Consider the following 16,676-nt stretch of genomic DNA (forward strand, 5'->3'; position numbering starts at 1 on the left):
GAGCTGGAACGGATGGTGGCGGTACTAGAGTGCTCCCATAAGTCCACTGGTGCGCCTAGAATCTGGCGGGAGTTGGAGAAGGCGTGGCAACAGTTGAAACAGCTAGATTGGGACAGGGCGGAGTATGCGATAGTGCATCTCAAGCATAAATATTACATTGGGAGCAATAGGTGTGGGAAGCTATTGGCGCACCGGTTGAGAGCACAACGCTCGGCGTCTGTGATACAACTTGTCCGTTCCCCTTCGGCGCGAACGAGTGATCAGATTGCAGATGCGTTTGCGGAGTACTATTGGGGGTTATACGCGGCAGATGATCAGGGCAGTGCGGCTCCGGATATATTCCTGGAGGGCATAGCAATTACTCCGCTTGGTGAGAGGGATGCGTCTTTCTTGGACCAGCCTATAAGGATGGAAGAGGTCATCTCAGCGATCTCACGCCTAAAGGTTGGGAAGTCCCCTGGCCCCGATGATTTTACAGCACTTTTTTTTTTTATAAGACCTTTTGCGCGGAGCTCGCGCCGCTTTTGGTGCGGCTCTTCAACTCCTTCCGGACGTCGGAAGTCCTTGCGTCCAGTATGTTAGACGCTACTATTGCAGTTATACATAAGCTTGGGAAAGACCCAGAGGAGTGGGCTTCGTATAGGCCGATTTCACTACTGAATATAGATGCCAAGCTATTCACTGGCATACTCGCCAACCGCCTTAATCTCTATTTGCCGGGTCTTGTTGATCCAGATCAGGCAGGTTTTATACCGCACCGACAGTGCAGCGACAACACTAAGCGGCTTCTTCACTTAATAGATAAAACTGGTCGATCCCTCAGGGAGGCGCTCTTCCTCTCTATTGACGCGGAGAAGGCGTTCGATAGGGTTCATTGGCCGTATCTTTTTAGGGTGTTGGAGCGTTATGGACTAGGCCCGGGTTTTAGGACGTGGATCCGATGTATCTATCAGTTACCTAGGGCTGCGGTCCGGGTTAATGGTACGCTCTCTCTGCCGTTCCCTATTAGACAAGGGACTCGACAGGGGTGCCTGCTCTCTCCTCTGTTGTTCGCGCTATATATAGAGCCCTTTGCGCAGCGTCTACGAGACAGCCCCTTGGTTTCTGGCGTGAAGTTCGGAGGTGATCACCATCTCATTACACTGTATGCAGATGATGTGATCCTTACCCTGGCGGAGCCCGCGACTTCGCTGCCTGCGCTCAATGCGATAGTTGCTGAGCTTGGATGGGTCTCTGGGTTCCGGGTGAACATGAAGAAGTCCTAGGTCCTTAGTTTGTTTGAAAGCCCGGAGCATGAGGAGGACTTGAGAGCCCGATACCCCTTCCTCTGGTCGACATCGCGGCTTCCTTATCTGGGTGTTGACCTGGAGTCTTCTGTTGCAAAGACGGGGAGCTTGAATTACATGAAGTTAGTGAGGTGCAGCGGGACCTGGAGTCTTGGGGAAAACATAAACTTTCCTGTCTGGGTAGGGTGTCGGCGGTGAAGATGACAGTGTTGCCGCGTATACTTTATGTGTTCCTGGCGCTTCCCCTGACTCCTCCGCCTCGGACGATAACGACTCTTTAGTAGGCGGTTCTGAGATTTATCTGGGATGGGCGGCCGGCGCGCCTCCCGCAACGGGTTTTGCACCGCCCTAAGGGGGCTGGCGGTTCCCTGCCTTTTGCGATATTTTCAGGCAGCACAGTTGCTTTTCTTTTAGAGTGGAGTCGCCCACTTACTGAGAAACATTGGTGCTTTATGGATCAGGCGGTGGCGGGCTCTCATATTTGGAAGGAGCCCTGGCTCCGGCGTCGTCACAGGGTGGGGGGCCTCTACTCCTCCCCGATTACGGGATCTACGTTACGTGTATGGGACACAGTGGCTTGTCGGTTGGGGCTTACGTAGTTTCCGTCCGCGATGACCCTGATAGGTGCGAATCCTGATTTTGAGCCTGGGCTGCACGTGGAAGGTCTGCGCCGTTGGTATGATGGGTGTTATAAGAGGGTGGTGAGCCTTTTTGATGAGCAAGGAGTGATTCCCTTCGACCAGATGAGGGAGACATATGGCTTGACAGAGGCTGGTAGGCTGATGTACTATCAGGTGCGGCACTGGGCCCTTCTGCCAGCTAATAGAGCACTTATGGATAGGCCGCTCACGCTGTTTGAGAAATGGCTGCTGACGAAGAATGATGATAGACGAGTGATTTCAGAACTTTATAGGGTGCTGCAGGGGGAGGGGCGTCTGCCTAAGTCTAAGGGGCAGTTGGGATGGGAGAGGGAGATGGAGAGGGAGCTTTCTGAGGAGGAATGGGACAATATACTTTATAGAATACATCATACTGCCTATAATGCAGCAGGGACGGAGACGGAATATAAGGTGGCCTCTTATTTTACACCCCAGCAAGGATACACGCATGGGATCCCATCAAGTCTAGCCTTTGTTGGAGGGGGTGTGGTGGCACGGGTACACTTGTGTAACTGCTCTGGCACTGCCCCCAAGCTCAAGAGATATTGAGAGAGCATTATAAACAATATTGAAAAAGTGTTCCATACCGAGATTCCTAGATTTCCACTGTACGTTCTGCTGGGCCTACCCAATCCCCTCACTTTTCCCCTTTGTTCGCTGAAGGGGCGACAGATGGCCCTGGCCCTCAATGCGGCGCTGCAGTTGATACTAGCTTTATGGGGCACGGACAGGGAACCGACGTATGTGTCCTGGCTCCAGAAGCTGTGGTTCATTCTGGCAATGGAGAAGCTTACCCTGGCCTCTCAGCAGTGAGTGGGTGACCTGGGTACACTATGGAGACTGTTCCTTCAGATTTTGTCCACAGAATTTACTGAGCTGACATGCCTGGCTTATCTGAGAGTATTGGGGCTAACTTGAACCTCAGTGAGGGTGTCCGTCCCGAGGGAGTTTGGGGAGGACTAAGGCAATGCGGGGGGAGGGAAGAGGGGAAGAATAGGGAGACGGGAGAAGGGCACAGGCTCTTGGGGGGAAGCACAGTTATTGTATTATTCATTATTTGTATGTTTTGTTACACCATGTTCGGAGCTTAATAGATTTTTGTGCATTGGCTACCTTGCCCTTCTGGTTGACAGGAGGAGGCAGGCGGGGAGGTCCCTATTGGCAATAGAACAGGGATTCTGTGGATGGACTTCTTCATGCCGAACTGGAACTTTTGTATTTTGGTGGCTGAACTTTACTGACCATGCTACGATGATCAGTACTTTTATATGTTTAAATCAATAAATCAATAAACAGATTTGATCCATAAAAATGCATTAACAATCATACACTTGAGTTACCAGTCTCTTCTTTTGCAGGGTAGTCAAAGTTGTTGGTGGGCACACTGTGCCAGCTGGAGAGCCCGGGGCTGCTCCCGGTTGCGGCAGGAGCAGCGTTGGAAAGTTGGCAGAGGCACAGGGACCCCTGGAGAGACCACTTGGAAAAGGAGCTGGTTTACAGATTTAAAGATGGTGTCTTGGGGTCCCCTTGGGCTGTTGAGGTAGCAAGGGGCTGGGGACCCGGGGCACACAGCAGATCCAACAATGCAGGGCTCAGGGTGCCCGGATGCAGGGCGGTTTGAAGGTCTTGGATGCTGTGCGCAAAGGGACCCCTTGGAGCTGGAGGCAAGTTTTCTTCCGTGGGCCATGCAGGATGACTTGGGCGCTCCGGGCTTCACTGAAGTCCCTCGACTGGCACTTCTTTGTGTTCCAATTGCAGCTCTGGGTGAGCTGTTTATGGTGGTGTCCGACGTGCACTGACCAGTACCTGGAGTATTGGCACAACTCGGCTACGGAAGGGCGCTGTGCCACCAAAGTTGGCAGACTTGTATGTCTTGTCCGGGCTAACATTGGTTCCAGGTGCCACTTCCAAATGAGGAGATATCGTCCGGTCGGTAAAGCAACCTTCACTGGTTTTCTAGTTCCTTGTAGGTTTTCTTTGATTTCTTGAGTCTTGCCTCCACTCAGAGGGATTTCTCTGGCTATTTGCGAAGCCTGGAGGTCCTCGGAGTCTTTTGAGGTCGGCCCAGTGGTCAGTCAGTTCCTCCACAGCGGGCGATTGTCAGGACTCTGGTGCAGCAAGCAGGGGGCTTGGAGCCTTTTCTGGTGCAGCAGGTCCTCTGTTCTCATCCTGTCGAGTTCTTTAGTGCTGTCTTCTTTTCTTCCTGATGAATCTAGTCTCTTGGTCTAGGGGAAACCACTAAATGTACAATTTACTTACCTTCGTGTAGGAGGCTGGCCTAGCTTATGGTGGGTACCTGATGGTACACCTTGTGCCGGGTCCAGTTATCCCTTATTAGTAGACTAGTAGTGTTCTAGCAGCTTAGGGTGATAGAGGTAGCTATAGCAGAGCAGCTTAGGCTGAATTAGGAGACATGCAAAGCTCCTACTATACCACTTGTATCATATAGGTACTATATCATAAGAATCACAATACTCAGAGTTATTAAAGATAAAGGCACTTTATTTTAGTGACAATGTGCCAAAAATATCTCAGAGGATATACTCCCTTAGGAGGTAAGTAAAATACACAAAATATACACACAAACTAAAATCAGTTAAGTAAACAGTTAGAAAAGTGGTGCAAACACTGTATAATACAATAGGATGCAATAGGCCTAGGGGCAAAACAAACCATATACTAAGAAAGTGGAATGCAAACCACTTAGGGACCCCAGGCCTAGTGTAGTGTGTTTACAGGGTCGCTGGGAGTGTCAGAAAACACTAAGGGTGTCCAAGTTACCCCACCCCAAGACCCTGAAAAGTAGGAGTAAAGTTACCCTACTTCCCCAGAAACACACTAAAGTCGTGATAGGAGATTTTGCAAAGACCACAACTGACTGCCAAGCACTGAAGATGGATTCCTGGACCTGAGGACCTGTAAAGGAAGTGGACCAAGTCCAAGAGTCACTAAAGTGTCTGGGGGGCTAGGGGTGGTGGGGAGAGCCCACTAAACCCCGGATGAAGGTTCAAAATGGCTGCCTCCGGGTGGAAGAAGCTGAAGATTCTGCAACAACAGAAGATGCCAGGAGCTTCTCATTTGCACAGAAGATGTCCCACTGCGAGCTGGAGGATGCAGAGTTGTTTCCACACAGAAAGACCGCAAACAAGCCTTGCAGGCTGCAAAGGTCAAGGTTGAAGAAAATGGGTCCTGCCCGGGCCCAGGAAAGACCAGGAGGTCGCACCTTGGCGGAGGAGACAGAGGGGGGCCCTAAGCAACACAGAGAGCCCACGCAGAAGCAGGCAGCACCCGCAGAAGTACTTGAACACAGGTTCAAGTAAACTGAGCACGGTGGTCCGCTCAACACTACAAAGGAGGGTCCCACGAAGCCAGTGGTCAACTCAGTGAGATGAGCAATGCAGGCCAGAGTGCTGGGGACCTGGGCTGTGCTGTGCTGTGCACAAAGGATTGCTTGCAAAAGTGCACAGAATCCCTAGCAGCTGCCGTACACAGGATTACTGTCTGGCGTGGAGAGGCAAGGACTTACCTCCACCAAATTTGAACAGATGGACCACTGGATTGTCGGGGTCACTTGGATCCAGCTCCTGTGTTCCAGGGACCAGGCTCGTCAGGATGAGAGGGGACCCAGAGGACCGGTGATGCAGAAGTTTGGTGCCTGAGTTAGCAGGGGGAAGATTCTGTCGACCCACAGGAGATTTCTTCTTGGCTTCCAGTGCAGGGTGAAGGTAGACAGCCCTCAGAGCATGCACCACCAGGAAACAGTCGAGAAAGCCGTCAGGATTTTGGAGCTACAATGTCGCTGGTAGTCTTCTTGCTACTTTGTTGCGGTTATGCAGGCGTCCTGGAGCACTCAGCAGTTGATCCTTGGCAGAAGTCGAAGAGGGAAGTGCAGAGGAACTCTGGTGAGCTCTTGCATTCGTTATCTGGTGATATACCCACAGGAGAGACCCTAAATAGCCCTCAGAGGAGGACCGACTACAGAGAAAGGTAAGCACCTATCAGGAGGGGTCTCTGACGTCACCTGCTGGCACTGGCCACTCAGAGCTGTCCATTGTGCCCGCACACCTCTGCATCCAAGACGGCAGAGGTCTGAGCCACACTGGAGGAGCTCTGGGCACCTCCACTGGGAGTTGCTGGTCAGGGGAGTGGTCACTCCCCTTTCCTTTGTCCAGTTTCGCGCCAGAGCAGGGCTGGGGGGGGATCCCTGAACCGGTGTAGACTGGCTTATGCAAGGAGGGCACCATCTGTGCTCTTCAAAGCATTTCCAGAGGCTACTCCTCCCAGGCCCTTCACACCTATTTCCAAGGGGAGCGGGTATAATACCCTCTCTCAGAGAAAATCCTTTGTTCTGCCTTTCTGGGACCAGGCTGCCCAGGCCCCAAGGGGGCAGAAACCTGTCTGAGGGGTTGGCAGCAGAGGTAGCTGCAGAGGAGACCCCGGAAAGTTAGTTTGGCTGTACCCGGGCTCTATGCTGGAGACCCGGGGATGCATGGAATTGTACCCCCAATACCAGAATGGTATTGGGGTGACAATTCCATGATCCTAGACATATTACATGGCCATGTTCGGAGTTAGCTTTGTGACGCTACATATAGGTATTGACCTATATGTAGTGCACGCGCATAATGGTGTCCCCCGCACTCACAAAGTCTGGGGAATTTGCCCTGAAGAATGTGGGGGTACCTTGGCTAGTGCCAGGGTACCCTCACACTTAGTAACTTTGCACCTAACCTTCACTAAGTGAGGGTTAGACATATAGGTGACTTATAAGTTACTTAAGAGCAGTGTAAAATGGCTGTGAAATAACGTGGACGTTATTTTACTCAGGCTGCAGTGGCAGTCCTGTGTAAGAATTGTCTGAGCTCCCTATAGTGGCAAAAAAAATGCTGCACCCATAAGGATCTCCTGGAACCCCAATACCCTGGGTACCTACGTGCCATATACTAGGGAATTATAAGGGTGTTCCAGTGTGCCAATCAGAATTGGTAAAATTAGTCACTAGCCTGCAGTGACAAATTTAAAAAGCAGAGAGAGCATAAACACTGAGGTTCTGGTTAGCAGAGCCTCAGTGATAGTTAGGCACCACACAGGGAACACATACATGGCACACTTCATGAGCACTGGGGTCCTGGCGCAAAAACAAACATACGTACAGTAAAAATGGTGGTAACATGCCAGGCAAGATGGTACTTTCCTACAGCCCTGGACTATCTATTTCCCCTCACACTGGAACACTAAATAGATAGCCAGCCTCATAAAGGGACCCAATGCACTTTCATTCAAAAAGCATCAGTATTAGGCAACAGGTGGGAGTGACCATGTCAAAAAGGTCACTTTCCTACACTGTACATGTCATTTCTGGAGCGTACGATGCCAGGCGGAGCCGAACAATGGCACCTTTTGGTGCACAGGGGTATGGCTCACGAAAAAGATTCCGGATCCAGTCTGACACCTAAAGATAATTATAAGGTAAGCTAAAAGTTTCTATCAGAAAAGCAGCTTGGCAACAACTTCAGAATTTTATTTTGCTCACCTAAATGTTTTCCTCGTACATTCTCTCTTCAATCTTTTGGGAGTTGCAGAACTATCAGACATATTAACCTCTGCTGGTTTTATTGATGATTTGCCACCTCTGTTTGTTGGGGTCATACCTTAAACAAGAAAAGGTAAAATATCTCATCTAAGTAATTGAGAATGGTAATGCTCCTATTATCAGAAGAATAACAACTTCAAAGACTTGCAAGTAGAAAAAACATGCAACCCATTTCAAGCAACCTGATTATCAAAACTACTTGTATTATTTAACATTTTGGTTTATAAAAAGAGAATTAAAAGTTACTTACCTTCTGTAACAATATTTCAGGTGGACATCAACAAGTTATTTACTTTCAGTAATGCTTTTCCTGGTGGACACAGATACCTTACCTTCAAAATATTCAAAAAGCCAGACTGGATCTGGAAGATTTGAAGAGAATTGCTCCCACGCACCAGTTTGTGGTCCTGTCTAGCTACATGTTGCCGGAACCAAGGCTTGGTGGATGAATACAGCGCCAAAACTCGCCTGCATCCAACATCTCTTCGTGGGACATCCATTGCATCAAGCAGGAACCCGCTGACATCTTCCTTGGGTGCATTTCTGCAGTCTTCGTCCAAATAGGGACTCTTCTTTTGCATACTCTTCTAGGTTGGCAGGGGCTCCTGTCCTTCCTGGAACTTCTTCTGCCTTCTGGACTTGGTCTCCTTTTGCAGATCTTCAGGTCCAGGAATCCAGCATTTGTTGTTTGCAGTTTTGCTTGGTTCTTGCAATAACTCTAATCACAACTTGTAGTGTGTCCTAAGGAAACTTGCAGTACTTTACTCCTACTTTCCTGGGCTCTGGGGTGGGATAACCTACTTACCTTTGCTGTATTCTTACTCTCCCAGCGATTCTCTACACACTACACTTGTCTAGGGGGGAATTCGTGATTCGCATTCCACTTTCTTAGTATATGGTTTGTGTTGCCCTTAGACCTATTTTCTCCCATTGCATTCTATAGCATTTCCTATTGTTTGCACTATCCTATGTCTAATTACTTGCCTTGTTTTGGTGTCTAGTGTATATGTTGTGTATAATACTTACCTCCAGAAAGAGTATTGCCTCTAAGATATTTTTGGCCTTGTGTCACCCAAATAAACTACCTTTATTTTTGGTAACAATGAGTATTGTCTTTACTTGTGTATAAGTGCTGTGTAACTATAAGTGGTATTGCAGAAGCTCTGCATGTCTCCTAGTTCAGCATAAGCTACTCTGCTATAGCTACCTCTATCATCCTAAGCTGCTAGAACACTACTACATTTCACTAATAAGGGATAACTGGACCTGGTGTAAGTACCCAAGGTACCCACTACAAACCAGGCCAGCCTCTTACACATGGTACCCCCCACAAGGTGCCATGCCCACAAACCACTGCCTGTGGCATAGTAAGTCATCACTCTAGCAGGCCTTACAATCCTAAGATAGGGTACACTATACCACAGGTGAGGGCATAGCTGCATGAGCAATATGCCCCTACGGTCTAGGTCCATTCTTAGACATTGTAAGAGCAGTGTGGCCACATAAAGTACATGGGGTGGGTGTTTGTCATTAAAAGTCCACAGCTCCTTGACAGCTTCACTGAAGTCTGCGAAGTTTGGTATCAAACTTTTCAGCAGAATAAACCCACACTGATGCCAGTGTTGGATTTATTGAAAAATGCACCCATAGGGCATCTGAGAGATTCCCCCAGTACTTTAGCCAAGCTTCTAGAGCAGGACTAACCAGTCTGTGCCAGCCTGTCAATTTCAGACAAGTTTCTGACCACATGGGGCGAGAGCCTTTTATTCTCTCTGTGGCCAAAAACAAAGCCTGCACTGAGTGGAGGTGCTTTACACCTCTCCCCTACAGGAACAGTAACACCTGACGGTGAGGCTCAAAGGCTCAGGCCTCTTGTTACAGTGCTCCAGGGCACTACAGCTAGTGGAGATGCCCGCCCCCTGGACAATGTCCCACTTTTGGCAGCAAGTCCAGCAGGAAAATTAGAAAAAACAAGGAGGGGTGACCACTTCAGCTAGGGCACCCCCAAGGTGTCCAGAGCTGAAGTAACCTCATCCTTGCAAAATCCTCCATCTTGGGTTGGAGGACAGGGACAAATAGGATTAGGTGTGTGTCCTCCTCTACTACAGAGAATGGGCACCGGAAGGGTGTAGTCACGCTCAGGGCCAGTAGCCACTGACTACTGCCCTCTGACGACTGTAATCCCCTAAATCCAGGATTTAAGGGTTCCCATGAACCTAGCTCGTCAGACTCCTGAATAGACATCAATAAGATGACAAGAGGAAAGAAGAAGGACTGCTAAGCTGACCCCCAACAGAGAAGACGGAATACACCAACTGATTTGGCCCCAGCCCTACAGGCCTGTCTCCAGCTTCTGAAGCACTGCTACGAAAAGGCAACGCATCTTGCAGGACTAGCGACCTCGTAAAAGCCTCAAGAGGACTGCCTGCACACCAGAGGACCAAGATCTCCCATGGACAGCAGCCCTGTCCAGAAAGAAACTCCAGCAAAAGACTCCAGAACTGCCCCGTATCAGCAAGTACTGCCCACTCTTCACTAGACGCCCATGGCCTATGTCCAGGTGGCCCACCGGTTCAAAGCAGGCCCACAGGTGACTCTGACCAAGTGTCCACCCTAGGTTGACCCTTCCTGGCCAACACGACGCCTGCACCCTAAATCTGGAGGACACCCTTGACTGCGAGAGAACCAGACTAAGATTCACGATCCCCAAAGGTACCCCTGCACCCGCAGCTCCCTTCCTTTGGGGAATCCGACCACCAGTCCAGCAACGTTCAGCAGGAGTCTCTCTTACTTGTCCAGCCTGTGGTTTTCCGGAACAGACCACTTGGACCTAGACTCCAGCATCTTTGTGACCCCTGGGGTCCCTCGACTGAAAAGCATTGGGAGCCCGACTTTGTGTTTGCACCCTGCACCCGGATGCCCCTGTGCCACTGAGAGTCTGTGTTTGGTGCTGACCTGTGTAAACCCCCCCCCCCCCCCCCAAATGTTCACCTAAGCCCCCATCTGCCCTCTGAAGACGCAGGTACTTACTGTAGGAAAGTACCCTTTTTTTTGGCATGTTACTCCCAATTTCTGCCTGATGTCAGTGAGTTTGACTGTGTCACTGGAGTCCTGCTAACCAGGACCCCAGTGCTTATGCTCTCTCTCTCCTCTCAAATTTGTCACTACATACTGGTAACCCAGTATTTCATCCCAAAATTGGCATACTGGTCACCCCTTATAAGACCCTAGTATATGGTACTTAGGTACCCAGGGCATTGGGTTCCAGGGGATCCCTATGGGCTGCAGCATCACTTTTGCCACCCATATGGAGCCTATGCAAAGGCTTCTGCAGGACTGCCACTGCAGCCTGTGTGAAATGGTGCAGGCACACCAGACTGCAATCATCCTTCCAGCGTGGGACATCACCTGCACCGACCAGGAACCCGCATCCGTCTTCTTGGGTGCAGTACTGACTGTTTTTCTTCACCTGTGGTTCTTCTTTTGCACCCTCATCTGGGTTAGTAGGTGCTCCTGTTCTCCCAAGACTCTTCAGTGCTTCAGGACTTGGTCCCCCTTCTTCCACAGGTCTTTAGGTCCAGGAATTTTTAGTTGGTGTCTTGCAGTCTCTTCTGGTTGTTGCATAATCTTCTACCACAACGTCTTGTGTGTTCTAGGAAACTTACTTGTTTCCTGGGCTCTGAGGTGGGTTCTATTACTTACCTTTGATGTTTTCTTACACTTCCAGCACCCCTCTACACACTACACTTGTCTAGGTGGGAAACCGACTTTCGCATTCCACTATTTTAGTATATGGTTTGTGTCCCCCCTAGGCCCATTGCAACCTATTGTGATTTTCACTATTTGCACTGTTTTCTAACTGTTTTTACAGCTATTTCTAAATTCTAGTGTATATGCTGTGTATACTACTTACCTCATCAAGGAGTATAGTCTTGAAGTTATTTTTGGCATTGTGTAGCTAAAAAGAAAGTACCTTTATTTTTGTAACACTGAGTATTTTCTTACATGTGTGTGAGTACTGTGTGATCACAGTGGTATTGCAAGAGCTTTGCATGTCTCCTAGACAAGCCTTAGCTGCTCAGCTACAGCTACCCTTAGACAGCCTGGATTCTAGACACTGACTACATTTCACTAATAAAGGAGAACTGACCTGGTATAAGGTGTAGGTACCTTTGGTACCCACTACAAACCAGGCCAGCCCCCTGCACTGATCTGCAAGCAGGCCTGATTCCGAGTGACCCCAGTCTCCATAGGAGCGCATTTTAAATCTTCCATCATCTTTGACCCCTGAGCCCGGCCGGCCCCTTGGTGCTGGTGGTGGGTGTTTGGGGTTAACTTGAACCCCCACCCTGTGGATATCCTAACCCCCAGAGACTGGAACTGTAAGTCTTGTACTTACTTCAGAACTGTACTAATGTTTCTTACCCCCTAAAACTGAACTGCAGTGTCAACTTTTAAAACAGATATTTGCTACTTTCTTGAAAACCGTTTATCTTGCTAAATTGAAAGAAAGTGGTGTTGATGCATGTTTGATACTTACTTGCAAATGTACTTACCTGCAAAATGAATTTTGTGGACCTAGAAATAAAGTAACAAAATATATGTTTTCTATATAAAAACCATTACCCTGGAGTTAGTTATTGAGTGTGTGCTTCCTTTAGTGCCTGTGTGTATACAACAAATGCTTCGCACTACCCTCTGATGAGCCGAACTTCTCGACCACACTGCCACAAAAGAGAGCATTACTAGTATTATCTACTTTAGTCTCTGTTAAGCCTCTGGGGAACCCCTGGACTCTGTACACACCATATCTCATTTTGATATTGTATACACAGAGCCTGCTTCCTACAGGTACCCAGGGCACTGGTACACATGGGATCTTCCATGGGCTGCAGCATGTATTATGACACCCATGCAAACTGTATCTGTGGCCCTGCCATTGCAGTCAGCGTGAAATGGTGCATGCACCCTTTCACCTCCAAACCTGGTCTCTGCACTAAGACAGTATAAGTCACCCCTCTGGTAGGCCCTTCAGCCAAAGGGCAGGTTGCATGTACCTAAGTGTGAGGGTGTCCCTGTATGAGCTGGGCACCCCTACAGACCCCAGGGCAATTTCAGTACTCTATAAGTGCTGGAAAGCTATCCTAAGGTTTGTAGTGGACCCTGGTTGACACAAATGTTCTAACCACATAATGGCTTCTCTGAACACAGGCATATTTGGTATCAAATATTTTTGAATCATGCAACTACATCGATCCTAGTGCTATCTGCATGATACCATGCACTCTGGGGGTTCCTTCGAGGACCCCCCCACTTATGCCTGTGCATCCCCCCCACGACACCCACAAACCCTGTCTGACCCTTCCACCCCCAAGCCCACTTGGCACCAGAGTAAGCAAAAAAAAGATTTGTTCAGGTAGGCAGGCCACCTCTAGGCTAATACCACTCCGAAGGTGGGTTACTGCAAGGTGATCATAAAATTTCAGAGACAGCCATCTTTGTGATGGCATACCTAGGAATTCTGGGACAGGGTTATGCCAAATTCCCACAGGAGGTGGTCATATAGGGGCAAAGTGACCTCAAGGGTCAGTAGCTCATTGGCTACTACCCTACACACCCCTGAATGCCTCTAAATTCAGTATTTAGGGGAGCAGATCCTGACAAACTAAGACCACCAAGGACACTGGAGAGCTGCAAAAACAGAAAAGGAGAAAAGAAGCAGCTGCCTCAAAACCAACCCTGCTGGCCTGTCTGCATCCCTGGTCGAAATCTGCACCAAAGTCGACTTGTCCTGCAGCAGTGAATCCAGAAACCTGGGAGGACTGCCTGCCTTCGAAAAAGACCTCCCATGAATAGTGGACATGTTCTCCAGCAAAATCCAAAAGGAAGGGACTCTGTAGCCTCTGGAACGTCGAAACACTACGCCTGAAGTCACCACTGCGCCTGCTGTCTCCGACCCGAGTTAAAGTGGACCACTGGTGCCCACAAGGTTCCCCAGCCCCCCTGAGCCCATGTCCAATGTGGTTTCACCCCTCTTGGAAACTAGACGATCCTGGCAACCTCTAAACGCAGACCCCCTCCAACGCAACAGCTACAGTAAGGAAAACCCGATGCGTATGCACACCTCTGCAGCCGTCACCCCTGAGCCGCGGAACAAAGGTGCCTACCTGTACCTGAGCATCATGAAGTCTAAGCCCCGCTGTTGGTTCAGCCTGACTTGCCTCCTGGCCAGAGCCTGCAGTCTCGTTTCACAGTGACCGATCTTCATTGGAAAACACTAGGCACCCGAAGCTGTTTTTCACCCTGCACCCGGACGTCCCAGTACCGCTGGTGGTGTACTGTTGGCGCTGCCTTGGACCTTGCTCACTACTCACCTTAACTCCTGGAGATTGGTCTTGTAAGTCACTGTGCTCTACCTGTTTGCAGATCTTGTTTTTCCTCCCATAGGATGACATTGCAGAACTCTGAAATTGCAGAGTCCAATTTTAAACCCCTTCTGTGCTGGGGACGTAATGGTTACGTCCGCCGGCACAGTGCTGCTCTGCCGAGGACGTAACCATAAGGTCCTTGCACATGAGCTCGGAGGGAGCGCTAGCGCTCCCTACATGGGCTTACCTCCCACCAGCCCAGGGTAGGGATGGAAACGGAAGCCCTTCTCCTTCCACCCCTACCCCCCTCTAATGATCATTAGAGGGTGCCAGTCACACTGTAAGCCATTTGCTTCCAGCGCATCTTCAGAGAAACAGGGAAGCTTCTCCTCTGGGAGGAGGGGGGAGGGGGGGGGGGGTCAAGATAATGGACGGGAATTTCACACAAAGATGCATCAGGGGAAAGGAAAGGGTTTTCCTTTCCACCAATCTCTCTGAGCATTCCTGCTGCCCGATCGCATTGTGATCGGGCAGCAGGAGTGCACACTAGACACCAGGGTTTTTATTTATTTGTTTTATATGTGGTTTGTATGTGTCGGGGAGCGGTCCCTTAGGTAAGGGTCACTCCCCTTTGGGAGGTGGGGCGGGGGGCATATATTTTATGGCCATTTCTGCCTCCCCGTTTTTTATTTGTTTATTTCTGTGGGGGTGGGGGGCACCCCCTTGGGCAAGGGTCACCCCCGCCAAGAGGGGCATAGAACTGCTGACCATTTCTGCCCCCCATGGGCCTATTTTTTTTTAGGGCCATCTGCCCCCAAGGGGGGCAGAAGCCACTTAGGCACCAGGGATAATGTCAGTGTGTGTTTATTGGATAGGGGAGCAGCCCCTTGGGCAAGGGTCGCTCCCCTTAGGGGGGCATATTATTTATGGCCATTTCTGCCCCCTTGGAGGCAGATCGACCTACTATTTCTGCCCCCAAAGGGGGCAGAAACCACTGGAACACCAGGGATTTTTTATTTTTATTTGTTCGTTTCTTTTTTGGGGGGTGGGGGGGTGTCGCCCCCTTTGGCAAAGGAGTATTGTTGTCATGCATGAATGCCATGTTTGTAGGTGGTGTACTAAATGCAGGATTGTGTATGAAATTGTCCTTAGATTTGTGCATAATGAGATTTGTGTTGTCCTATTTCTAATTTGCTTTTCTTTCTTTCTTTTTAGTGGCATATCATTGGTGATTGCTGTGTCTGTGCAGAGTAGTTGCTGGTGAATAGGTTTTTCCAACAAGTGAGCGGTAGAGTTTTTCTGTACATAACTCTTTGTGATAAAGCCACACTTTGTTTATTACTTATCTTACACAGTGCTGGTTGTTGGTGGTGCATTTGTCCAGTTACTTTTCGTAAGAAAGATCATGGCTAGCCAAAGGATGACCGCTCAGCAGGTTGTTGGTATGCTTTTTGAGTCACTGTCGGATCATGATTATGAGACTAACTCTGCATCTGAGGCAGAGGAGGAAGTGAGAGATTCTGGCAGTGACGTTTCTGTCGGAGAGGAATCTTCTGATAAGGAAGCCACTCTCAGTGCAGATGAAGGGCCTGTTTTAGAGGGGGACACTGATGTGCCAATAGTGAAGCAACCTGGGGCTGAAAGGTTTCCCGTTGGAAGACCTGAACTCTGGGCTGCCCCCAAACATGAAGCAGCCAGAGTTGCCTTCCTTTACTGGTCTCCCAGGGTGTAGAGTCAATATGGAAAACTTTTTGCCTGTCAATTTCTTTGAGTTATTTATGGATGATGTGTTTTTGGAAGAGATTGTTGAGCAGACTAATTTGTATGCGGAGCAGTATTTGAGGGACAACGCTGCCAGACTTAGGCAACACTCTAGAGCTACCCAGTGGATTCCCACAAATTTGGAAGAGATTAAAAGGTTTTTGGGTTTGACTCTTTTGATGGGGTTGATAAGGAAGCCGTCACTGGCTTCTTATTTGTCTACTAGTCCCTTGATGGCAACGGCTATATTTCCTACAACCATGAGTCGTAATCGATATTTGCTTCTTCTTAGAAAGCTGCATTTTGTTGACAATGCTTTAGCCTTGCCACAAGATCACCCCAATTCTGACTGTCTTTTTAAGATTAGGCCGGTCCCTGATCATTTTGTAGATCAGTTTTCAGAGGTCTATGTTCCAGGCAAAGAAATAGCTGTAGACGAGTCTTTGGTCCTCTTCAAGGGTTGTTTGGTTTTTAGGCAGTACATTCCTAACAAGAGGGCACAATATGGAATTAAATTGTAAATGCTGTCTGAAAGTAGTACAGGGTATGTGTATAATTTCTGGATCTACACTGGTACGGATTCCAGTATTGACCCCCCTGGTTGTCCTCCCACTTTTGGAGTTACTGAGAAAATTGTGTGGGAACTTGGTAGACGACTGTTTAACAAAGGTCACCATTTGTATGTAGATAACTTCTACACTGGAGTGCAGTTGTTCAAGGAATTGTTTAGAGTGGACACTGTTGCTTGTGGCACAGACAAGCTTGTGGCAGCTTGTCTGTAAAAAACTTGAGAGGGGACAGTGGAATGCCTTGCCGAATGTTGAGATGCTAGCTCTGAAATTTACAGACAGGAGGGATGTCTACATGCTAAGTACCATCCATGATGAGAGTACTTGCCCCGTAACTGTTTGGGGCCAGGCTGCTAAAGTGCGCAAACCTGTGTGTATTTTAGATTACAATAAGCACATGGGAGGTGTAGGTAGGGTTGATCAGAGGTTGGAACCTTATA

At 49.0% G+C, this 16,676-nt stretch overlaps 1 protein-coding gene across 3 annotated transcripts in view; it reads right to left on the minus strand.

The window, feature by feature from the left end:
• Nucleotides 1–16,676, minus strand: part of SMCHD1 (structural maintenance of chromosomes flexible hinge domain containing 1) — a 2,128,336-nt gene that overhangs the window by 14,941 nt on the left and 2,096,719 nt on the right. For all 3 annotated transcript variants that reach the window (XM_069219969.1, XM_069219967.1, XM_069219968.1), the window contains one exon: nucleotides 7,479–7,596. In XM_069219969.1, coding sequence (XP_069076070.1) covers nucleotides 7,479–7,596 — 118 coding nt within the window. The remainder of the gene's footprint in view (nucleotides 1–7,478; nucleotides 7,597–16,676) is intronic.

This window comes from Pleurodeles waltl, chromosome 2_2 (assembly GCF_031143425.1).
Source record: "Pleurodeles waltl isolate 20211129_DDA chromosome 2_2, aPleWal1.hap1.20221129, whole genome shotgun sequence".
Lineage (NCBI taxonomy): Eukaryota > Metazoa > Chordata > Amphibia > Caudata > Salamandridae > Pleurodeles > Pleurodeles waltl.